This window comes from Salarias fasciatus, chromosome 11, assembly GCF_902148845.1.
Source record: "Salarias fasciatus chromosome 11, fSalaFa1.1, whole genome shotgun sequence".
Lineage (NCBI taxonomy): Eukaryota > Metazoa > Chordata > Actinopteri > Blenniiformes > Blenniidae > Salarias > Salarias fasciatus.
The window spans coordinates 10,894,212-10,918,495 of NC_043755.1; the positions used below are offsets into that span (position 1 = coordinate 10,894,212).

The 24,284-nt window shown below is 40.2% G+C and overlaps 4 protein-coding genes across 4 annotated transcripts; 3 read left to right on the top strand and 1 right to left on the bottom strand.

Moving 5' to 3' along the window:
* Positions 1-536: 536 nt before the first annotated feature.
* On the top strand, positions 537-6,458 carry etfb (electron transfer flavoprotein subunit beta). Its single transcript, XM_030103447.1, has 7 exons — positions 537-671; positions 3,174-3,332; positions 3,864-4,022; positions 4,144-4,206; positions 4,794-4,952; positions 5,062-5,276; positions 5,903-6,458. The coding sequence occupies exons 1-6, from the start codon at positions 618-620 to the stop codon at positions 5,230-5,232; spliced, it is 765 nt and encodes a 254-aa protein (XP_029959307.1). The 5' UTR covers positions 537-617; the 3' UTR covers positions 5,233-5,276; positions 5,903-6,458.
* Positions 6,459-7,668: 1,210 nt separating this feature from the next.
* vsig10l (V-set and immunoglobulin domain containing 10 like) lies at positions 7,669-13,579 on the top strand. The gene is made up of 12 exons (XM_030102712.1): positions 7,669-7,893; positions 8,072-8,401; positions 9,459-9,731; positions 9,830-10,096; positions 10,232-10,474; positions 10,564-10,842; positions 11,558-11,650; positions 11,995-12,219; positions 12,302-12,421; positions 12,516-12,556; positions 13,125-13,211; positions 13,314-13,579. Exons 1-12 carry the CDS (start codon positions 7,821-7,823, stop codon positions 13,386-13,388), a joined length of 2,106 nt encoding a protein of 701 aa, XP_029958572.1. The 5' UTR covers positions 7,669-7,820; the 3' UTR covers positions 13,389-13,579.
* Positions 13,580-16,134: 2,555 nt separating this feature from the next.
* lim2.5 (lens intrinsic membrane protein 2.5) lies at positions 16,135-20,386 on the top strand. Its single transcript, XM_030102957.1, has 5 exons — positions 16,135-16,559; positions 18,328-18,540; positions 19,595-19,744; positions 20,029-20,163; positions 20,251-20,386. The coding sequence occupies exons 2-5, from the start codon at positions 18,363-18,365 to the stop codon at positions 20,310-20,312; spliced, it is 525 nt and encodes a 174-aa protein (XP_029958817.1). The 5' UTR covers positions 16,135-16,559; positions 18,328-18,362; the 3' UTR covers positions 20,313-20,386.
* Positions 20,387-20,587: 201 nt separating this feature from the next.
* Positions 20,588-23,393, bottom strand: LOC115397056 (free fatty acid receptor 2-like). The gene is made up of 2 exons (XM_030103219.1): positions 23,258-23,393; positions 20,588-21,579 (listed from the first exon to the last, which is right to left on the bottom strand). The coding sequence occupies exon 2, from the start codon at positions 21,551-21,553 to the stop codon at positions 20,642-20,644; it is 912 nt and encodes a 303-aa protein (XP_029959079.1). The 5' UTR covers positions 21,554-21,579; positions 23,258-23,393; the 3' UTR covers positions 20,588-20,641.
* Positions 23,394-24,284: the final 891 nt, after the last annotated feature.

Genomic DNA, 24,284 nt, shown 5'->3' on the forward strand with positions numbered 1-24,284 from the left:
CAGCTTGAATGGAGTGATAGAAACAACATTACAGCCCCAAATAAATGTTTTAAAGCATTTTCAAGAAGTCTGTCCAGGCATAAAATATATTTGCTGACCTTATTCAATGCTTATGCTAGAGAAGCAATATTTATTGACTTCTAAATGTTAATAGGTGCTTGGTCATTCCCTGTGCTGCTGTGCTGAGTGTTGTGAACTTTGTCCCACATCAAGCGGAATTAATGTCTTTGGGTTTTGTTTGTGACAGAAATAAGAGGAGCACCACATTTTTCTTAAGGTGAATTCATCGGAATTTTACGCGTTTTTAGCAATTTTACAAATGAAGATATTAAAGCATAATAGTGAGAGATATAAAGGCTTTCCAATTCATTAAAACTAGTTATATTTGCTTTGCACCGACATTGATAGTTTTCTTGTTGAGTTTAACAACTAGCTCCGGCTCGCTTCGGCCAATCAGAAGGCACAGCGCCGGATAAGTTTGGCTTCTGATTGGCTAAAACGGGAGGCGGTCCCGTTTGGTGTCACCCTGAAATAAGTCCGACCTCTCCTTGGGTGAAGGTTCATTGCAGAGACAGTGTAGCCTTTTCTGCGAGTTGTAGTTTATCGCCTCAGCTACGATGTCTGGCCGTGTTCTCGTCGGAGTCAAACGTGTCATTGACTACGCAGTTAAGGTAATATCCTGCAGGTGTTTTTTCTTCGGGTCATTTGCATACTAAGGCATATTTCCCTCTTTCCCCTCATTTGACTTTCTGGACTGTGCTAGCTGTGTTAGCTGGCTAGCGTCAGCTGGTGACAGGAGAGGAGGAAAGTATACTGATTAGTGTGGCCGATCGATGCATCCAACACAAATCTTTACAGTCTTTAACTAATTTTATTAGTATTGCGAACAACTGAGATGATTGCTGCCGATGTTCTACAGTTATCCTATCACATGGACTGCTGCCTGGCTGTTATCTGGTTGTGTAACAACATGTCTTGCTGGAAAAGTAGCAGGTCCCTCTTGGAATAAGTTTATGGAGCTTTTACTTAACCGTAACCTTGCCTCTCGGGTGTTGTTGAATGGTGCCGCCATATGACATTGTAATCTGGGCACCTGTGAGCATTTTGTGGAGCTCTGTTATCAGTGAACATTCATGGAACAGCAGGATCTGCTCACAGCAGGATCTGAACACTGATTCACTGATCAGAACTGACACGTCTTGTTTTTATTATTATTATTATTATTATTATTATTATTATTATTATTATTATTATTGTAAAAATATTTACGCAAATCAGTAGTTACAGATTAATCAGTTACACAAACAGATGCACAGTGATGGAAATAACTGAAGATTGTAATCAAGTACATGGTTAAAATTGTACTCATTCATACACAAAACTACTGTTGTTCATTATACAAGGTTGAAGTAGAAAAATGAATTGTGAATGTCAGACATTTGATTCTAAAAACATTTCTAAAACTGTGTTACAGACAAAAATTATGAAGAAATCACATAATGGAAAGTTGTTTTATTAACATATATAGATGTGAGTTAAGGATTTAGTCTTCAACGAGAGCACAGTTATTTTCTATGAAACATAGAAAAGCACATGGAAATTTGATCATGACTTCTAATTATTGGATATACTCAGCTGTACTAACAGATTCTTATTTTAAAAGTAGCAAAGTGGAATACACTATAAAACTATGCCCTTGAAAAACACTGAAAGTGAAAGTATTGTTTATATTCTATTGTGTGAGTTTATTTATTGCTTCCACTTCCGATATATTTTTGAAGGGCTGCTCTGCTATAACTGAAATGATAGAGGGATTTAGTCTTGTAAGACCCATCATTATGTATCTAAAATACAAATTATTTAATATTGCTACATGGAAATAATGTGCATTTACATAAAGACAATATAAACTTAACACTGTTCATTAACCAGGCTTTGTAGTTGCAGTAAAGGCTAGTGGCTGGGAGACAGGAGGACTGACGCTGTATTGTTACACCTGTATCATGTAACACATCAGAGTAAAGTGCATTCATTCATTTTCTTGACCCACGTATCCTTTTCAGGGTCGCAAGGGAGCCAATCCCAGTGACTTATGGGCGAGTAAAGTGCATATGGTTGTAACAGTGTGTTCTTTTACTACTTTGATTTATTATGTCAGATTTGGGTCAGTTTAGGACTTTGTGAGGTTCGTTTAGTTTTATTTGTGAGTATTAATTTGACTCTTTTATGAAATAATGAATATATTATTACTTCTGCAATAATACATAATGTAAACAGTAAGTATTCCTGTTTAGATCAAATTACACTGTACTGATACTGAATTCTCTCTCTTAAAGCCCTTCAAAATACCTTTTTATGTATTTAAAAAAAATCCATGTTTTTTATGTTTTTATGGGATCCAAGATTTATCTTTACGTAGACATTTTTTTTGTTGGTTTTTGTCTGTTTCTTGTGACTTTCTGAGCTGAGCCTGAGAATTTGTGTCAAATAGTATTTTAAACTGAACTTTTTGCACTGAATAGATCAACACAATTCAAATAGTTTAATGAGAAATGTTATGAATATTAAAAAAACAAGACTTGTTTTATTCGACTTAAATGTAAATCCAACTCTTTAACCAAGTTCTTCTTTTTCTCTGCATTGTGGAAGATTCCTCAGAGCTTCATGGTTTTCAGTTGATTTTTTATCATCAAATCACATCCAGCTGTGTTTTTATTTGAGCCACTGTTGCAGTGTTTGTGAAATCTTTTAGCCCGCACTTCCTGAAATTAGACATTAACCTGTCTCAATTCTTGTGGCATAAAGAAATGTCTTTTTCTGCAAATGATGCTCCAGAGTTAAATTTGAGGTCTCTCACACTTTGGTATTTACAAGCTATACTTGTCTGCACAGAGCCTGACTTCAGTCAAACAAATGTTTTCCCTGTGACTCATAGACTGTGTAGTGGGATGAGCTTCAACTGTGCACATAATTGATACATTCAGAAGGTTTTTAAATCCATTTTCTCTAGTAAAGCAATACAAACCAATAGAAAAGGCAGGTGTGGGGCTCCTGTTTGAACGTGCATCACTGCAAATCTTTCAGAATTTACTGTAGAAGTTCCTGCACCATGTCTGACGGTGATTATATCAGCCCTGTTAGCGACTCTCTCCGGCCGTTTTGTTTCTCCACAGATCCGCGTGAAGCCGGACAACAGTGGCGTGGTGACGGATGGCGTTAAACACTCAATGAACCCCTTCTGCGAGATCGCCGTGGAGGAGGCGGTCAAGCTGAAGGAGAAAAAGCTCATTAAGGAGGTTGTGGCTGTCAGCTGCGGGCCGCAGCAGGCACAGGTGGGAGAAGCAGAGGCCGACTCAGCAGCCCTGTCTTGTTAACCAATGTTCTGGAGAGCGTAGTTTGGCAGGTTGCCTGTTTTCCCAGGCGTTGTTTCGAGTAGCTTAAAGATTTTATAGTTTTCCAGCGAGCTCCAGATTTGTCTTCAGAGTACTGTGGCAGAATGATGCTATGGGTGAGCGATTCATGGAAATGAAAAAATAAAACAATATAACTGTGGAGAGCAAATCATTTTAAAGTGACCCATCATGCATTGGATTATCAAAAGTGGTTGAAATGCTCTTTTATAATGTAAACGGATATAAGAATTTCTTGTGTAGAGCCAGATTTTTGGACTTGTATAATCATTAAAACAGTCAAATTATTTGATACATTTGTATATAAATTATGCAATATAAGTTTTTTTAATCATGTTTTGGCCACAATTAAAAAAAATGTTTCTTTGATTATTTCTTCATTGTTATCATACTTCTTATCAATAAATCTTATGATGCTATATGTTATATTTCTTCACCTTCTCCTTCGCTCAGGAGACCATCCGCACTGCCCTGGCTATGGGAGCTGACCGGGGCATTCATGTGGAAGTGTCGGGAAAAGACTATGAGACTCTGGGACCGCTGCAGGTCTCTAAGATCTTTGCTGCTTTGGCCAAAAAAGAGGAGGCTCAGCTCGTCATCCTCGGAAAACAGGTGAATTATGTGAATTGTTTCACTCCGTGTCTTCATTTGGAGTCGCGCTCTCTCAGGTTATGCACTCATGAATATCCACACTGCCGTTACCGACTGTTATTGACACGTGTTGCTTTTCCAGGCCATCGATGATGACTGCAATCAGACGGGCCAGATGACGGCAGCTCTCCTCGACTGGCCCCAGGTGAGTTAGAACTGGAATTCAGTTACTTCTAATAGGATTGTTCCTACGGCACACATACATGTTTGACCTTAAATGACCTTGCTTTTCACTGCCAGTCAGATTTGATCTTTTTTTTTTTGTTTTTTCATATCTGTTTGTGCTCATGAGTGTGCTAAAGCAGCTCCGCTATCAGAATCAGCTTCTGTCGACTCTCTTATCGAGGTCTGCAGCAGCTGGTTTGAGTCGGTACGAGCTGCAGTAGAAGCAGGTCACACTCCAGTCTGACAGATAAACTGAGGCTCTGCATTCGAGCCAACAGATGAAGACACTCTCTGTGCTGTCCCACTCCATACAGTTTATAAAAATGAAGGTTTTACTGGTATTTTTTAATCATGTACTCATCTTGATAGCGCTTACTTACTGTTACAGTTTCACCTTTTGTCTTTTTTTTTTTTTTGTCCATTTTAGAATGATTTCATATTTACCCAAGTCAACCAGCAGAGGGAGCACCTCACCAGCCTCATGACCTTAAAAAACCTCTCTTATGATCTGATTCTTTTCCAGAAAGCTGTTTCGGAAATACTTATTGATGCGAGCTGTGTTTTTAGGGTACCTTCGCCTCAGAGGTGTCACTGGAGGGAGACAAGATTAAGGTTGTGAGAGAAATTGACGGCGGCCTGGAAACTATTAAGATCAGCACACCGGCAGTCGTGACCGCTGACCTTCGGCTCAACACCCCCAGATATGCCACCCTGCCCAACATCATGGTAGGCGTCGGGGAGCTCTGTTCACAATAACACCACACAAGAAGAAGACCGTGTATTATGTGGTGCCGGAGCTTGTCAGTCGTCTAAAACTCTGCCAAAACCTTTTCAGAAAGCCAAAAAGAAGAAGATCGCTAATGTGAAGCCAGCCGACTTGGGCGTGGATCTCACGTCACGCGTGGAGGTGTTGAGAGTGGACGAGCCCCCGCAGAGGCAGGCCGGAGTGAAGGTGGAGACGGTGGAGGACCTGGTGGGCAAACTAAAGGAGGCTGGGAGGGTATAGAGGCTCCAGGGACCTGAGCAGGGAGCACAGAGTCTGACAGAGGGGTGAGTGTTTACCAGAAGAATGAATCAGATATTTATTCTTTAATAAATGGATGGATTTGATTTTTTTCTTTTTCTTTTAGCTTTCTCGTGTAAGAACATTAGGGCCTATTTTTAATTGATGCAAACTGTGTGTATGCACATACTGTAGTTGTGTCATTATCCTAACACTGTTTGTCAGTGTGGATGCATTCAGTTGTGTTTTATGAAAAAGTTTCTTGGTGGAAAAATAATTTTGTATCCTAACTTTTTTTTTTTTCCCCTCCTTGTTTTTCATGTTGAGTATTCGAAGATCTAATGAGGTTTTCTGGGGAGGCAATCAGCGGAGTCTTCCTGAATAATTTATAGGCAAACCAAAAATTAATTAGTCACCAGGAATCTGAATCAAGCCCCAGATTCTGTCTTTCATGTGTGCAGCACCGTCTCCTCGCGTGGAGGCTGATAGAATTATTTGCTTTGAACGTTATTATCCTCCATTGTATCAACATCTTCGTTTGTCAGAAAATCGTATTAATTGCTTTGACAAAGAGTATTATGTGTTTTGTAGGGATGGAAGCAAAACCAATTAAAGATTTTAATTGCCGCTCTTGTCTTGGATCACATATCTACGTTCTGTCTTCCCCTTGCAGGACTCTAATAAATAACAGAGCCGCGTCTGATGAGCACACCCGGAGGAGCAGCTTATGCGTTTTGGTCTAATCCCTCTGTCTGAGACTGCAGCTCCCCACGGTGTGCAGAGAGGTACCGACGGGAGGAGCACCGAGAAACACCGTCCTGCAGACACACAACTCCCACACCACCATCTCCGTCTTGGCATTTTAACTTACTTGGACCGAATCGCGTGTTTCACAGAATCCCCGTAAAAACTCCACATGAGCGGTTTTCATATCCGACGTCCCCACATGTGAAGAGGTGCAGGTTTTGTAAATGATATTTGTAAATATGGACCCAAACATGTGATCGAGATGATTATATCCTTCCAGATAACATGTCATGATTTACTGCTAACCTGTGTAGTTATTGGGGAAGTTCCCATGGTTCAGGACTGACTGGACGGTGTTTCTCAGTACGAGTGGAAAGCATTATCATCAATCTGTATTTTACCGTAAGCGCCTCAATTCTCTGTTGATTGTACAGCCGGAAACCGTGACAATAAAGCAAGCCAGTCTTTTTCATACCGAAAAACACGTTTCTTTGTTTTCTATAACCACCACCAATATACAAAAAAATCGAGCCTTGTGTGTGAGAAACATGGAGTATTTCCAAATATTTGATGAAATTTCAGTTTCTTGTTTACATTGTGTTCATTGTCATGCTTGGGGCATCATAGGTCAAAGTTGGTATTTAATTGATCATTATAACCCTGTAACTCTGTTTTAAGCTGATGTGCACACACTTTTTTATATTTATGTGCATGATGATGCATTCATAGGTAACTTGGAAAAAGGAAAAGTAACACCTCATCAATATTCCTCATAAACCAGGGCTCCAATGTGAGGACGAGTGTTGGCTTGAAGTTCCATTTATTTCTCAATCTTCTAGATATCATAAATGAACCTTGACGGAAGCCTGCTGCCTCAGCAAGATAAAATTCACAATTTTTTTTTTTTTTTTTTTACCCAATTTCCTATGAATAAATTTAAACAGGCCATTCAACCTTCACAATTTAGATAACATAAGGGTGTGGGATTGGAAACTCTACATTTATCACCTGAAGTGGAAGTCAGCAAACAGGTTATAGATGGTACAGATATTTTATGAGATAATCTACTGAATCATTGTTTTTTATATTTATCACCAACTGCAAAAGTCATTTTGAAAGATTATTGTGCAACAAGATGACAAATCTGGCAATGAAGAAGAAGTAAGCATGAGTAAAAGCTTTGAAAAAAATCATCTCTGGTTGTGTGAAAGTGCAGACAATTACAAATCTGTACAAATTTAGGACTGGGTTGAAATAGATGTCAGGTGCTTTTGAGTGATGGGCACAATCTACGGATTGCTGCAAATAATGGATCCTTATTGGGGTTATAGAACATTTCATCTCTAAAATCAATCGAATGCACAGGATTGAGAGACTGCAAGTATAAAGCTAGATAAGAACCACTGCATATTAATTTGTACTGGGAAAATATGAAGCAAGATCAATGGATCTTTGGTAATCGGTCGATGGCACAAATCACTCAAAAGCATTTCACATCAACTATTCACAATATTGAAACTGTGCATTTCCAGTATTTATCCCTCCTGGTGGACATTGTAAGGTTTAATAAGGTTTTCTTGGGCATGAAGCTGAAATAATGGTGCCCTTGTTGTGTGTAATGAGAAGAAATGAGATGAGGGGGCGGGGCTTAAGTGCCTCGGTACAGGTGAGCTGTGCACGCGCCAGGCCGCCTCACAGCAGCAGCTGCAGCAGCTCGTGCCGCCGAGGCGTTCAAGGACGATCATGCAAGTCAACTTTTCTGATGTGGAATTAGAAATAAGCAGCAACCCTTCATCCTTGTGAGGAAAGAAAAAATAACATATTCATGAACCGGGTCTGCTGAAATGGCTTGTCCGGAGGAATTTAGCAGAGCGCGCGCAGTGTTTCTGACTCTTTTATTCGGGAGCGCCTTGCAAGGTGAGATTAACTTCAAGCTTTATTTTCTTCTCTTTGATCAGGCCTTGGCAGTTTGCTAGAAAAGGTGTGAGAGATTGAATATGTTTTTCAAGTTTCCGCCCGTGGCCAATGTTCTCCCCATTTGTTTGTAATTTAAATGCTCTTGCACCGACTTGTCCCCTCGGGCTCCTCCTGACAGGTGCACACTGTCAGCTGGTGGTCTCTCCAGTCGGCCCCTCCCTGCTCTCCGTCCTGGCCGGCAGCAATGTGACCCTGGCTGTGTCCTTCAGTGGGGCTCCTGACCCCGTGGTGACCTGGTTCAGCGGGTCTTTACCTGTCGCCACCTGGACCGTGAACTCCAGCGAAGTTCCAGACATTGACATAAACAGGAGGGATGTGCTCAGGGTTGAGAGGAATGGATCCCTGACCTTTGTGAACGTGCCTCTCTCCTATGACAGTAACTACACTGTTGAAATGACCAAATCTGGACTGGAGAAGGCTGCCACGTCTTTCTCTCTCCGAATATTTGGTGAGTTTTGAGATGTGTTGTCAGTATAAGAAGATATTTGATGGCTTTGTGAGCTTGGAAAAGATATTTTGTTAAATTTACAGTATTGTGTGATGAGAACTGTCTGTAAGCTGCTTGATAAATTTGAAGACCATAAAGATATTTTCAAAGCAGTCAATAGTGCTTTTCAAACCCTTAAATCTCCTCATATGAAGATGTTTAAATGATAAAACTCTGTAGTATGAGGCCCATTTTCAATATAACTCATCTGTTGGTTAAAAAGTACTTTAAAAATGGCAACAAAGCTAAAATAACTTCATTCAGCTATGAGCAAAGCTGCGAAAATGATGAGACAACTGGCAACAATAGAACTGATGATAAAAATATGAAAGAAAACATCCAAAATGGCAAAGTTTGCTGGCAAATCAGCTAAATCTGAACAGCCACCAACACTTAACTAAATTTGCTGGAAAATATTTCAAATGGTAAAACAGCTCAAATGAGTAAAACAGCTTGAAAAAGCACGCAGAACAATTTAAATGAGTCAAAATGTTTTAACCTGTTAAAAATCCTTGGAATCAAACTGATAAATGAAGTTAGAAAAATCTAATAAAATGCCATTCTAAGTGGTACCAATAAAACATCAATGCAACTTAAGTCTTTATACAGTCTTTATAAATTTGGTAAAAGGCGACAGTTTTATGTGCTGTTATCTTAAAGGTTAAACATAGTTTGCAGCTCCAGGTAAATTTCATTTGGTTGAAGGAAATCAAAATGGCTCTTTAAGTCATAAATGTTGGAGAACCCTGCCTAGGAGGACACATTTCTTTAGTGTCTCCTTCAAGGACCACCTGATCGTCTTTGCTTGTTTTGATATTCATATGTTGCCATAGAACGACAAGAAGCTTTCTGGAAATCATTCAGAAATATGGAACGTTTTGCAGCTAAATGACTTTTAGCATTGGCCTGGATTTACTGAGACTACTGCTGTACTTTTCTTTTTCTTTCTTTTTTTTGATGGTCAGACTACACTGCTTCATCCACCTGTTGAGCCATGTTTTCACATTGCTGTTTGTAGAAACCTTCCAGAACGTGACTCTGACCACAGAGTCAGATTTCGCCAAAGAGGGAAGCGATGTGTTCAAGCTACGCTACAGTCTGCAGCGAGGAGTGGTCCAGCATCAGGTGTGGCTTTTCAATGGCGGAGAGATAGAAAGCGGCTCTCGTTATCTGATGGAGCAAGCGAACCTTTCAATCCTCCGCCCAGACCGGACCGACACGGGCGAGTATGCAGTGCTGCTCACGAATCCCTTCAGCAGCGCAATGGCTCGCACCAACGTCACTGTGCGGTGTAAGTGTGAAATAACTTCAACATCTGCTTTGAACTAAGGTGTTACCTTCGTATCCTTCAGTTATAACTCCCTTCTACATGTTTGGGTCTGTTTTTAGATGGACCAGATGAGCCCGTCTTGACAACCCATCCACCTCAGGATTTTTATGTATCTGGAGAGTCCGTCACTCTCACCTGCCGGTCCGAGGGATTCCCTCAGCCGACGTCTGCGTGGGCCTTCGGTGGAAAAATCCTGAATGACTCCCACCAAGGAGTCCTGAATCTAGTCAATGTGTCTACCACTCAAGGGGGTGTTTATGTATGCATGGTGTTTAACGAAAACTCTAAAGAACGGCGTGAAAAGAGCCTGACACTAAACATTTACGGTATGTGGAACAAATATATATTTTTGATGCACGGCTGTGTTTGGCAGGAGATTATCAGTCTTTTTTGACCATTCTCATGTCAAGTCTTTGTTGAAGTTGTATTAATTTTGCCTCTTGAACATTGTGTGGAGCCAGAGCGACCGCTGCGTGACTCGACATGCTCTGTGGAGTCGTTGAACGACACCAAGCTGCTGTTTCACTGTGCGTGGATGGGAGGAACGCCGCAAGCTGAGCTGTCCTTCCCAGCTATAGATCCTAATAACAATGGACTCGGGAACTTCAGTGTGACTCTAGAAGCCTCCGACTCTCTGAACGGCAGGATTATACAGTGCATCGCAGAACACATACTCGAAAAACAGTCATGCAATATAACAGCAAGTACGTTTTTTTCTTCTTTTTTTTAATATTGCCTCGCTAGTCATTCAGGTAAATGACTGAACGCTGATGAAGAATCTTGTGTTCTCCAGGAAGTCCGTCAAAGTTTGTTCCCGCTGTGAGAACCGACGTGAGCAATGAGGGCAAAATAGTGGTCAGTATCCAGTGTTTGAGCGAAGCCTCGCCCCAGGCTGTGGTGTCATGGTCCAGAGGCAGCCAGGCTGTCACCAACGGGGCAACGCACGGCATCAGCAGGGACACCACGCTGCTCACCATCCGCCACAACAATGTCAGCAGCTTTCTCCTCCAGAACTACACGTGCACGTGCAGCAACCCGCTGGGCAGCCGGAGGAGGGAGATCCAGCTGCAAGGTGGATCTTTGCTTGCATATGGCAATTGTACTGTATGGAAACTTTTGTTGTTTACATAATTCAACTAATTGAGACTTAATTCTTTATAAAATCTTCAAAATTTTAGGAAACAGTTAGTGGCTTAATTGTGTGTGTTTTTTTTTAATGCAACTACAGGAGAAAAAAATATCCTTCACTTGGCACTGACTGAACTGTAAATTCATCGGAACTGAAAGTACCAGATTAATGTTGGAAAAATTTGCAGAAATAACTGCAAAAATATCTTGAGACACATAATCCATTAATTGAAATGTACCGATCTGCAACAGTTTCAGGGACAAATCAATCCTTTTCATGTTAAAATGACCAAACTTATTGTGCTCATCTTTTCATGAGGTCATTTTCATGGTGTTTTTGGTATTTCATTGTAATTTACTGTTCAGAGCTATTTGTAAAAAGTTAAATATTCCAAATTATTGTTGTAAAAAATCATAATAAAATGTTAGAATAGTTGCTTTATCATGGAGCTGTGGTGCTGAGGACTCTGATGTTTCAGTCTGTAATTGGGACGGCTGTGTGGCCAGACTGAAAAGGCACAATGGGCTTTCAGGAGAGTCAAGTAATACCTGAGACGCTGTTTCCCTTTAAACAAAGCGCTCCAGTCTTGGCATTCCTCAGCTCCCAGCTTGTGCTCTTTCTTAATCTCCCCACCGGCTCACTATCCCTCCCTCCGCAGGTCCGTCCATCTCAGATTCCGGTTTGTTCCCTAATCAAGATGGAACCATCATCACGTTGACCTGGGAGGTCCCGCGCACGTCTGTGGTTACTGGTAAAGCAGTTTTGTTTTGTTTTTTTTAAGCTCTGCACGGCTTCAGTTGGTTGACTTCTCAGGAGTTTTTCTTGACAGCACACTCAAAGCGAAACTTCCTGTTTTGAATGTGTCTATCTAAGCAGAGTTCCCCTGGGAGAACAGTTTTGAAAACAAAAAGCTCAACAATGAAAAATAAGGGCATATTTATTATGGAGTGGGTGAAGTAATGTTCTGTTTTGGGAAAATGAGTTGGAGGATGACATGACCACTTTGTGAAATAAGCATGAAGCGTTGAATCTGCCTCTGTTGTCTGCTCCAAACCTAATGTTAAAAAAACAGACCTGTGATCTGCTTTTGCAAAGGGTTTGACATCCAAATGAAAGGTCCAGACCTCCAAAGCAACACCTCAAATGCCATTAACACTAAAGCGCGATCCGATCAGTACCGCACCATCCAGCAGAAGGCCGGCTTTGAGAGGAAGACGGACGTCTATGTCCTCGATCCTAAATCGACCTACCGGTTTCGGATCATCCCCAAAGCTCGTCTGACACCAGGAGAGCCGTCCGAGGTCCACAGGATAGGTCCAGGTGTGTGCTCAAGCCTTAGTATTACACAGTTATTGATATTTGCTGTGAAATGATAAGTTACAGGCTCTAATATTGGTATCAGGTGACGGACTAAGTGGTCCAGCCATTGCTGGGATAGCAGCTGGAATCCCCTGCAGCCTTCTCTTCCTGCTCCTGCTGTGCTGCCTCGTCTATTTCTGTGTCTCCTACTGCAGGAACAAAAGTAGGTGGACTGAATCACTCAATATGCAACAGAAGTTACAGCATATTCTGTGGTTAATTCTTCTTCCTTTTGTTACTTTTTTGTGGTTTTGCAGATAATCAAACTCCATATCCGGTCTCCAGAGCCGTTGAGAAGGTCAGATTAAGTTCAGTGGCGCTTTAGAGGAATGAAACTCTGAATAATTACCGAGCTATTAAAGGCATCAAATAGGAAAATACAAATGAAATAGTACAGCAAATGTTTGAACAACATTGAGAAAATGTGACTTTGTTGGTAATTCTACCTCAAACTTGTCTTTTAGCTTGTGTTTATTTTTGTAGATTAAATAATAGTTTAAGTTATTTTTATTGATTTGTACAGTAGACAAAACTCTTTTGGAAATGTGCAAAAATGCATAAATTTCAAAGAATTTTTATTTCCTTACAGAAAGAAATATTGATGCCAAGGGAGCATGATTTTTTTTTTAAATAATGCCTATATGATACATTGGTGTATTTTGAAGGCATTTCTAGTTTTAGCCATATGATCAGTGTGCAATGATTGATTAATGTGATTTAACCTATGTATGCCACACTCTCCTTATTATGAGTCAGATTGTTTCTTTATTCTTGTTTTTTTTATTTTTAGTTTTTTAGGTTTAGTTTTTTAGATTTCTTGTGTAAAAACAAATTCTCAAATAATCTTAATTTGTTTTCACCCACAGGCTAAAACAGCCCAAACAGATAAAAGTCCTCATATCCTGCTGGCTGGAGGGCTGAAGTCTCCACCTGACTACAACAGATTACACCTGGTAGAGTTGATGATAATAAACACATTGTGAAAAATCAGTTCATTTTTAGGGTAACAGCAAATGCCTCACGGGCTTGTCGGCTTGTCTTTGTATCATTTTCAGGCTCCGTCTGAAAGGTCTGCAGATCTGCCCATGTTTGTCCCGCCGCCGCCTGTCAGAGTGGCTACAACCGTGTAAACATTCGCATTGATTTGGATATAAATGTGGAATTTATACTTTATTTTAAAGTTTTTATTTAAGTTAATATTTGTATAGTTTTAATCACAATATAAATCCTCTATAATAAGTGTATTTTTTTGTATATACGTGATTAAAGGTTTTCTTTTGTAACTGTATTCCCTCATAGTAATAAATAATGGTATAAAACATATAGACTACCTGTGTGATTTGTTATATGGTTGAAAATATAAAATTTACTGTTTTACATCATGTACAACTTAAGTCTTTCTCATGAAGATCACCTGCTTTTCATTGCTTGTTCAGAAATACAATCAGCAGCAGCACAGCCTGGCAGTGAAAGCCTGCAGAGTGAAGTGTCAGGCTTGTCTCTGTTCTTCAGCTGTTCTTTACTTCACTGTGAGGAAAAGTGCTGAACAAAGGAAGAAAGATAATGGTGAAGCCAGTGAGGAGCACTGATGTCTTTTACTGGAGTTTCTGTTGCAGCGTTTTGTGTGTGCAGTAGGTGGTGCTGTGGAGCAGTGCGAGGCATGCCATCACCTTGCTTTCTTGAAGTTATGATGCCGAGGAAGGCGAAAAGCCTCCAGATATTCCACAAAGGCCCAGAGAGAACATGCAACCTCCTACAAGGAGGCCCTGGCTTTAAACTGTCAGTTGTTCTGGATGAACTCCGAAAGAAAAACTGACAACAAAAACACAACAAATCACATTATTAGAGTTATATGAGGAACGAGATAAACTGTAAACAATAACCTGTTCCTCTACCACTAGTTTCTAATGCTCTTAAAGTTGAACTGCACAATAGAGCGTGAATCATATTTTGTTGAGTTCACAGAGCATCATGACCCGAATACATGGGCTCAATTTTCAGAGATACAGACAACTTTTAGAGTTGTAATGAGTGTCCTGTAGTTTGTGCTCTCTTCCCTCTTGTTTAAACATTCCCACAGGGTCACTGAGTGTTGAGCTGTAAGTTTGGAATCTGTTTCTCTGCCACCTTCATGTCAGCGTAGCGTAGATCAGTGTAAATGTTGTGGCATTCCTGTGGTGCAACACAACACGTTCACTTCACGCAATCATATAAGTCATGTTTATTTGTTACTATTAGACTGTGAGAACTCCCTATCAGGTTTGTATGAGAGGCCGTACAAGGCATAATTCATTCTGGCCGTCTTACACACACATTGTCCCCTCTCATATTCTAAATATTTTCTGCTGGATCCTTCTCCATGTCACATGAGCAGCAGGCGACAGGTTCATCTGCACTAAACTGGACTCACAGAGTGGTGGAAAGTGAGAAAACTCTTCAGACCTGCCAACTTCCAAGTGGCTTTAGGGCAGTTTTTTTTTTTTTTTCAACCACCTATGCCATCATGTAAAGGGTGAATAAGATACAGTAAATAAAAAATGGAAAAAAAAATATCTAATGAAAAATTAGAGAGTGGGAGTAAATTCAATAAGAAGTATGAAAAAATAAGTGTTTGTATAGGAAATTAAAATAATGTGACATCAAATGTAGAAATTTCTGAATACAGAAGTGTTTGTAATGTTGGCATCTTTTAGATACAACTGCACACTCAATCATCCTCTGAACTTCAAACGTCTATGCAGGATGTTTTTCTGTGTCAGTGTGTGTCTGTGTGTATATAACAAAGCCAATTCATGGTTGGTAAAACTGGAGTTCATGGGAAGTGTAAGTATGACACAAATAAAATAAGTGAGTATAATCACTTCTGGAGAAATGTTTCAATCAATTCATTTGCTTAAGGTTTTTGTGAAAATATTATTAAATTGTGTGGTGAATTAAGATGGAAAAAACAAAAATAATTACAAAAAAGGAGAACTAAATAAAAATGCTGGAGTTACTGTGAAGCTGTGGATGTCAAACTCCTCAGAAACTAATTCATCGTATGATTTTCTTCTTCGTGTTCCATGAGGCAAATCTTGCAGCTGTGACTGTTTTAAGAAAGCTTATAAAGCTGTGCAGTTTCCAAATGCTGTGCTGAACATTCAATTAGTTGCAGTTTCACTATTTACTGCAAGGTCTACACTAAAATCCAAATAGCAAAACTTAAAAAAAGCAATGCTGTGTTGCCCTGACAAGAAACTGCTGTTGGCTGCTCTGCACACTTATTGAAAACGTTTTCCTGTGTTAATCTGTAATACTGTGCGATGTGAAGGACAGATAAACACTGTATTTTTAGCAAATCTCAATAACACACGTGGATACATTAATATAGTTATTTCCTGTTGCTCTTGACTTGTGTATTTATTTTATGGTGGCATATTTTATGCATTTAGGTACTTATTACACTGGTGCCTCTTGGCCAGGTCATGTAAATGACAACTGGCTCCAAAATAGTAGTTATTTATTTCTTTTTGTCCCTGTGATTGTAAAATTAAAGCTAATTAATATCTTTTGATTGCCTTCAGTGATGATTTCCATGTCAGAGCTGTTGTACTGCATTGCATTTCATTTTAAAGATTAAAACGCTGCAGATAATGTAGTCTTCTTGTTTCCAAATATGTATATTAACCTACGTACTTCCCCGTATGAATTCATCTTTCACTGGCAGTGCGATGTTTCCACCATGTCGTTACATATTCAACGTGAACATATATAGCGCTCACTGCATGCAGCGTGTCGTTGCATCTGGTCATGTGTCTGTGCTGAGCGTGTGTGTGTGTGTGTGTGTGTGTGTGTGTCCACACCCCACCCACACTGAAAGAAAGTGTCCGCTTCAGCATGTTCCATTGACCACAGCAGTACTGCAAGCCTTTGCACATCCACAGTTCCAGAACGCCTCATAGAACAACAGACATGGACTGTGGTGCCGCGGCCTTGTATCCCAGAGACCCTGTCCCATCCCCCAATACCATCATCCCTCCCCTCATCCCCCGGACCCCCCCACACAGAAAAACACTCCCATGTAGTTCAATGTGAACGAATCACATGGCTTTTGGCCCTCCAGCTCAAGTGCATTTGTTCTGTGTTGATTGTTTTAAAGGATTTTGCCTCCATCGACAGAAAAGTGGAGGGGATAACCTTTTGGAATTCAGCCTAGGGCTTCCTCTTTGACGTTTTGCTCACTCCTGGACTGCACTCTCTCTCACTCTTTCCCTGAGGAAAGGCTGATACTTAAGAGGGTTGATTTATTCTGAGGAATTCAGGTAAGATGGTGTTGGGTCCTCGTGTTTTATTTTCCGTTTTTGGCCGATGACACTTTGTGGGGATTTACATATTCATGCAGCCTGAAAAGGCCGTCACTCTCATCGACTTAGAGCAGTTTAGGGATTAATGTAGTGATGCATGAGGATACAGTATGGTTTTCTGAAAAAATAGCCCAACATTTATCTTCCTCTGACTCTACACTCCAGATTATGAACAGTTTATATTGTCTGTTATTCTTCACAGTAAAAACCTGCTCGATGCACTTTATTTTGAAACTTTTCTAATATTCATCTAATCATAATTTATGTCAAGTGTTGCTTCTATTAGAGCATTGTTTGTGGCATTTGTGTTTTATCTGGATGGCCAGTATGATGCATTTCATGTTGCAACATGTTCAGATATGTTGCAATAATCACATTACATTGTGGCTGGTTTGATTATATACTTACAGGCTAATCGTGTTCTTTGCTGATACACATAGGAGGGCAGTCAGTATATATAGTACAGATAGATTATCATCCTGCAATATCTTCATGTCAGTTCTTCAAATGCATCATTCAAATAGTAACTTCAGATGTTTCTTCCAGTAAGTGTAGGAAAGTGTCACTATGATAATGCAGTCAGAGGCCTTATCTGTCATCTGTGCTCTCAGAGCTCCTGCTATTTATAGACACTCATGTCAAAAATGGCGTGCCTCAAGAATCAACTTTAGGGCCCCTTCTAGTGCTCGTTTTTCTGTATTTCCTCATTTAATGTTCACTATTTTATTTGCAGACGATGCCAGTTTTGTCATATTTTACTCTGACTTTGCTTTTCTTATTATAAAAGCCATAACGGTCTGGTACATGAGGCAAAGTGGTTTCAGATGAACAGAGTCACAATCAGTATTTATAAATCTAAATACATAATATTCAAAACTAAAAACAAAGACTTTGCTAAAATGAAACCACAATGTCTAATCAATGACACTGAAATCACACAAGTTCTTTGCACATAATTAGTTGGTGTTTTAGTTAAACGAGACTGTCATGGAGAAACCAGATCAAATACATCTGCAACAAAGTGATGAATACCTACAGATTTATCAGAAGGGTGTCTCATTTAGTCAATAAGTCATGTCACTGTGCTATTTTTTAATATATCTATACATATTGTAATCTTGTTTGGACTGCCAATATTTAAGAACAATCTCATTTTCCAGAACTTGTGCCAACTTGCACCTCTTTTCACCTCTTCTGTTCAGAAACTTCTGCAAATTTCAGCTATTAATATTTTCCAAACATCCATATTAATTTTTGAATTGGTTAATAATAAACAGGACCTTCGAGATATGTTTTACTACTTTTCCCGGTATCTTCAGCCATTCACTCCTCCCCCACGATAAAACTCAATAAATCATGTGAAATGCTTCCATCGTTGGCTGTCAATTAGCTGTTGACTTGATTCTGTGTTGATAGTGTGTTTCGGATGACTGGCTTCATTAACTCATTTGCTTTTCTGCTTGTTGCTCCTTCATCCTTTGATATAAAAAAAATCCCAATGATGATCTTTCTTGTTAAATGTAAATGTTAAAAGCATTTGAACTGACTTACCGCCATCTCTTTAATCATGGCACTCCTAAAGTCACTGCAGGCTGAACTGAGTTTTTGTTAAGTTTGTCAAACTATTCCTGTCTTTGAAGTCACTGTCCTGCTGATTTAGAATCAATAACACAGCGAAGCGATCACTGGCACAAACTGACTCTTGTCTTCCTCTCGTTTCATGCAGCGCATAAAGCCTTCGCCGCCATCATAGTGTCACTCATGATGTACAGCTTCATGGGAGGGGGCCTGTTCTGTGCCATTGTGGGGAACATCCTGCTGGTGGTCTCCACAGCCACCGACTACTGGATGCAGTACCGTCTGTCTGGCAGCTTCGCCCACCAGGGCCTGTGGAGATACTGCATGTCTGGAAAGTGCTACATGCAGACTGATAGCATCGGTAAGCAGGGACGCGGCAATGCGCGCCACAGTTTATCCAGTAAAAATCAAGGTCTGACCAAGACTATGGAGGTGTGAGAGCGAGAATATGTTTAGCTTGCATCTATTATTACACTGTCGGTTGAGTTCCCTTTATCATGAGTGGTGATGTTTAATCTATTTTCCGAAACAGTATTGACAATGTCATGTTCACAGTTTATGAAAAAATCCGTACAGTGATTTATGTGAAAGTCATTAGCTGGCCAGATTTTGTCAGATAATTGCAATAACATACATTTGTAACCTAATGAATGCAATAAAATGATAATTTAAGTAGGAAGAAATTGGAGACACATTTTGCCCAAAACCCCAACAAAATCTCAAGGTACCGTGAAAAGAAAATGTCATGAAGATCATGAAGCATTTCAGGATGAACTTTGTATGACCATCTGTAGCAAATACTGATATTTTGGAAACATAATAATAATGTCTAAGTTATGCAGTTTGAATATCTGAGCAATAAAATATCTCAGCAGGCCACTCCTGATACGCATCTCTAAAGTTGTTGAAAGCGAGATTCTGTGTCAAGCCGCAGGTGCTTTGGCTTTACTTTGACTGCTTACTTCCCTCAATACATAAATAGTGTGGGACATAAACCATGTAGTTCTAGTAACCCCACTTCCTCAACCTATTGAAGCGTGATATCAGCAAAGCTATTAATGTTTTACCACAATGAACACTGTCATTTCTAAAGAAGCATCATTTGTTTTTCAGCAATGATATCGAACACAGTTCAGCTGAACAACATATAGGAATTATGTTCTTTGTCTTGTGAGTTTTTTTTACAAGTCTTTCACCTCTGGAATACAGTATTTATGTAAAATAATAAATTTTTCCACCCTTGGAATCATAGCATTACTGCAGTGTAATAAACAAGATATTAGATGAGTTTTTTAGTGTCATTGAATCCTAAACTCACTTTAACTCCGTCTATATGGGTTTGTAATCATCTATCGAGCTACTTCCTGCACATACATTGATAGTACTCTGTCTGTCCTTGTCATATTCATCCTCAGCCTACTGGAACGCCACTCGTGCCTTCATGATCCTGTCCGCCATGTCTTGCTTCGCTGGCATCATTGCGGGAATCCTCTCATTTGCCCACTTCTCTGCTTTCGAGAGGTTCAACCGCTCATTCGCCGCCGGAATCATGTTCTTTATTTCAAGTGAGTCATGGAAACAGTGACCACTCAGTGCCACATTTAGTTTTTGACTCCACATTAACCATGATTGTTGTATCGGAGCAGGTAAGTGGGTGGATGGGTCCCCTTCTATTGAGCCTAAATACTTTTGTCTGAAAACCAAAGATTTATAAAAATTTACCTAAGGTAGTAAGCTGACCAGCGGTTACACAGAAGCCAAGTGACATAACAAAGTTAAATAGGTTTTATGTGAATATTACCAGAGAGATATGAAATTCTAACATGTCATTTTCTGTCAATCACTCCAGCTCTCTTTGTACTGCTTGCAATGGCCATTTACACCGGGGTGACGGTGAATTTCCTGGGCAAGCGCTTTGGTGACTGGCGTTTCTCTTGGTCCTACATACTAGGCTGGGTGGCACTGCTCATGACCTTCTTTGCAGGTTGGTTGATAAACACACTTGACCACAGAGATGGTCTGATCACCACCGTACGCTCTGTTAATGGTGAACTTTTGTTTGGTTTTGCAGGTATATTCTACATGTGTGCCTACAGAATGCATGAGTGCAGAAGAGTGGCTGGCCCACGTTAAGCTACACTGGAAATAATGTGGAAAAGCCACAGAGGGTCTCTGTTCACATGCAAAAAGAAACAACATGCTGGCAGTTAATAAAAATTGGAAATTTGCATATGTGCTCCAAACGGACTTGTGGTTTTGCTTTACGATTTTCAACAGATGTTTGGTAAAGAAGACAGGATTAGGCTACATTAAACCCATAAAGGCATTTCAAAGTTTTATTTTTTATTTTTTCCAAAATGAACAACTGAATGTGTTCATATACAATTTATGATCTTGTAATTATTTACACAAAAACAGTCATGCTGAAGCTTGATATGCATTCACAATATTAAAAGGATCTTTTACTCATCGCCAGAGGTTGTGCATGGCTTTTGCTGATCTGGAACTACTTGTCCAGCTCTTCTGAGAACGAACCCTCGACTAGTGCAACGAAAGGCAGAGGAGGAAAAGTAAGAAATGATCGGATCGATACATGTGTTTAAAGTGCAGAGCAGTAAGGCGTAATCCCTCCAGCTTGGGCTCACACCCTGTGCGTAACCCCATAAATGAGAGAAGCTAAATGGCATAACGCAAATGAGGAAGACGGCGAGGGTCCCCAGCGCCATGCCTATGGCCCTCTGCTTCTTCTGGCTGGATATCCTGGGGCGGCTGTACAGAACCACGATGCAGTGTGTGTAACAGTAAAAGCAAATTACTAAAGGGATAAGGGAAAGCAGAAAGAAGATCTCCAAACGCACTGGTAGAAGGACCGTCAGCTGCTCTTCTGTGAAGTCTGCGTAGCACATGTGAGAGGTATTCCTGGATGGGTGGTGCTGGGTGATGAATATGATGCTGCAGTGAGCTGCAGAGGTCAGCCAGATCACAATGCCGATCACTACCGTGTACATGGGTTTCTGCAGCCTGTGGTAGGAGACTGGGTGCACGACTGCAACGTAGCGGACCACGCTGACTGCTGTTAGGAGCAGTGTGCTGGTATAGATCGAAGAGAAAAAAACGAAGGCGGTGATGGAGCACATGATGTTCGGCAGGGTCCACTCCATGCCAGAAGCAGCTTCGTGCATTTTGAGAGGGAGGATGATCAAGAAGAGCAGGTCAGAGACGGCCAGGTTGAGCAGCAGGATGTCTGTCGGATGTGGTTTGGAGTGGATCTTTGAACTGAAGGCAAAGAGAGCCAGGAGATTGGCAGGGAAGCCGATCAGGAAGGAAACGATGCTGACCGCCAGAATGATCTCGTTCTTTACGACAGGCTCCATACCCGACCTGGATTTAAAAAGAAAACCTGCAAAGATGAATCAAAATGTGTGTTTGAACCAAAGGTTACACAACCGCACAAAGGGAGAACATGCAAACTTAACGCTGTCAGGCCCAGACTCAACCCAACAATGTGTTTATGAGGCAGGAGTGCTAACCAATGAACCATTCAGATGTCCATATGTTAAAGAAACAATCATGTGATCTAAAAGTCCCTGTCAAACCATAAAAAAAAAAAAAATATATATATATATATATATTAGGGGTGGGACTCGATTAAAAAAATTAATCTAATTAATTAGGGCCTTTGTAATTAATTAATCTCAATTAATCGCATATCGATATTTGACCCGAGATCAGTGAGGACCTTTCTTTTTCTAATGGATTTTGGTATAGTGAATCAATATAGTGATACATAAGCTTAAGCAACAAAACACTGTTCATTTTTTCAGCAAGGAAGGAGGAATTTAACCAAGACAAATAAACCAATACACATTGATTAGTGAAACTTTTGTTGGGCTGGGCGAGGGTCCTTGAAGTAGTCGGAGTGACGTTCTCTTCAACTCTAGCTGTATGTGAGGCTTGCGTGTTGGCCGCTGCTGCGACAGGCTTAGCATTCAGTTGATATAGCAGGCTCGATGTGCTGCGATGGTATGCAAATTCTTTGCTGCACAATGTGCATACAGCTTTGGTTTTATCCACGCTGCCATCCGCTGGCTTTTTAAATCTAAATTTTCTGTGCACGAGACCAAGTAGTGCGCTGTCGTCGGGAGCACTCCCCAGTAAGGAAAGTCACTATTGGCTGTCCTAAAAGTTGCCAGAAGTCGTGAGATGAGGTCGTTACCTAATTTGCAATTTGCATGTAATTGTAATGGACGCTGTAAGAAAGAGGAATAACGTCATGGGAGAAGCAAAATGTGAGTTAAAAAAAACACCCTAAATATGTTTAGAACTACAAATGAATTTTCTTCTGTTTATTGGTTTGTCAGCAAGTGAGCAGTGGCGTATTTGCGCACACGCGATTCATTTGAAGTGTGGAGGAGTGGTGTGGGTCTCCTCTCTGCTCTGACTGCAGCAGGGAGCGCTGCGTGAGACTGGCCGCCTGTGAGTGCTTTGGGACGGGGGAGGGGCTCACGCAGCACCTCATTGAGGACAGCAGCTGCAGAACGAGACGTCCTGTCACGTCTCCAGAGCACCAGAAAAAGTCGCTAAATTTGTTGCTAGTCGCTTTTGAGAAAAAAAGTCGCCAGGAGGCTTTGGAAAGTCGCCAGATTTAACGAGAAAGTCACCAAGTCGGGAGCTGTTTCGTTGTTGTGTCACAGCGAAATATGTCCGGGTGAAACTTGTCCGGTGACAAACGTTCCGCGACAATTTGCGATAATTTTTTTATCGCGTTAAAATTTCTGTAATTAATTAATTGTAACTAACGCGTTAAAGTCACAGCCTTAATATATATATATATATATATATATATATATATATATATATATATATATATATATATATATATATATATATATATATAAACCTATCAATTCTCATCTGATTTATGTAGGTTTGTTATCACAAATATGCAAAACTTACATTTTAAAGAATCATTGAAAAATTCTAACACCTCACCTATGTTAGTCGCAGTCAGATTTCATAGTCAAATCAGATAAAGGTTTATCACAGTTTAGTCTTGTAATACAAAAATATTAACTTACCAATCAGTAAAAGTTAATCAAATCTTCGAGCTTAAACACAACTAATCCTCCTTCCTGTTCCTCACATAAAGGACTGCAGGTTTGTAAAGTGTAAGGCTGATATAAAATATTATGTTCCAGAAGCAATTTGCATCCTGTGTAGTGTGCAAACAAGAGCTGATGTTCACTTCTTTATGGTGTTTGTTAAGGAAGCATCTCCTCCCACAAACTTATCTACGTGAATCTATTCTCAGCCTGAAGATCTCATTTGCATTTCATCCTGTCGTAACTCTGCATTTGATCACAGTGACGCCTCCCCTGAAAGCTCACAGAAGACGTAGTCATCATTACAGCTGAAATACTTATCAGCAGTCAAATTGAAGACCCATCTTTGGGTTTCTAACCTCACATTTGTTTCTGTTGCTTGTAAACACTTTGACCAGTGATTTCCTTCCTGTAGCTCTGTGACTCCTGTTAGAAATACTCCTGCAGTTGTAAATAAGCACGGACCTCTGTGTGTTCACAATGCCACTGCCACAGTCCTGATGCTCTCTTTGGTTTCAGTCCTCTTTTATCTTGTAATTTTCTTTACCAATCACTTCCACATCATCAGTACAGTTCTGAAGTGTCGTGGTAGTTTTCATGTCTATTTGTATTTTACCTTATATATTGAAGTACTGTCATTAGTTGGCGTTTGTTGTGTTGCAGCAGCATATAAACAGGAAGAGTCAACAGAAACAGTGCATATAATACCAAGAACAAAAGGGAGTAAATGAAAGTAAAGGTGAGTTGTTGTAAAGTTACCAAATGAAGTCTGATAATGGCTACAGTTGTGCACTTACCTCATTGTTACCTGTATCTCAAGGTATCAAATCAGTCATATCTCTTTATTTTGTGGTTATAGTCATAGTCATGTGAAATGCTCGTGTCAAATGCTTTAATTTGACTAAATCATCATGACAGTTTGATTTTTGTTTCAGTACCTTCGTGTGAGCCTGCATTTCCTCTTCGGCAGGCTGTTACTTTGTTCTGTTCATCGCCTGCATTT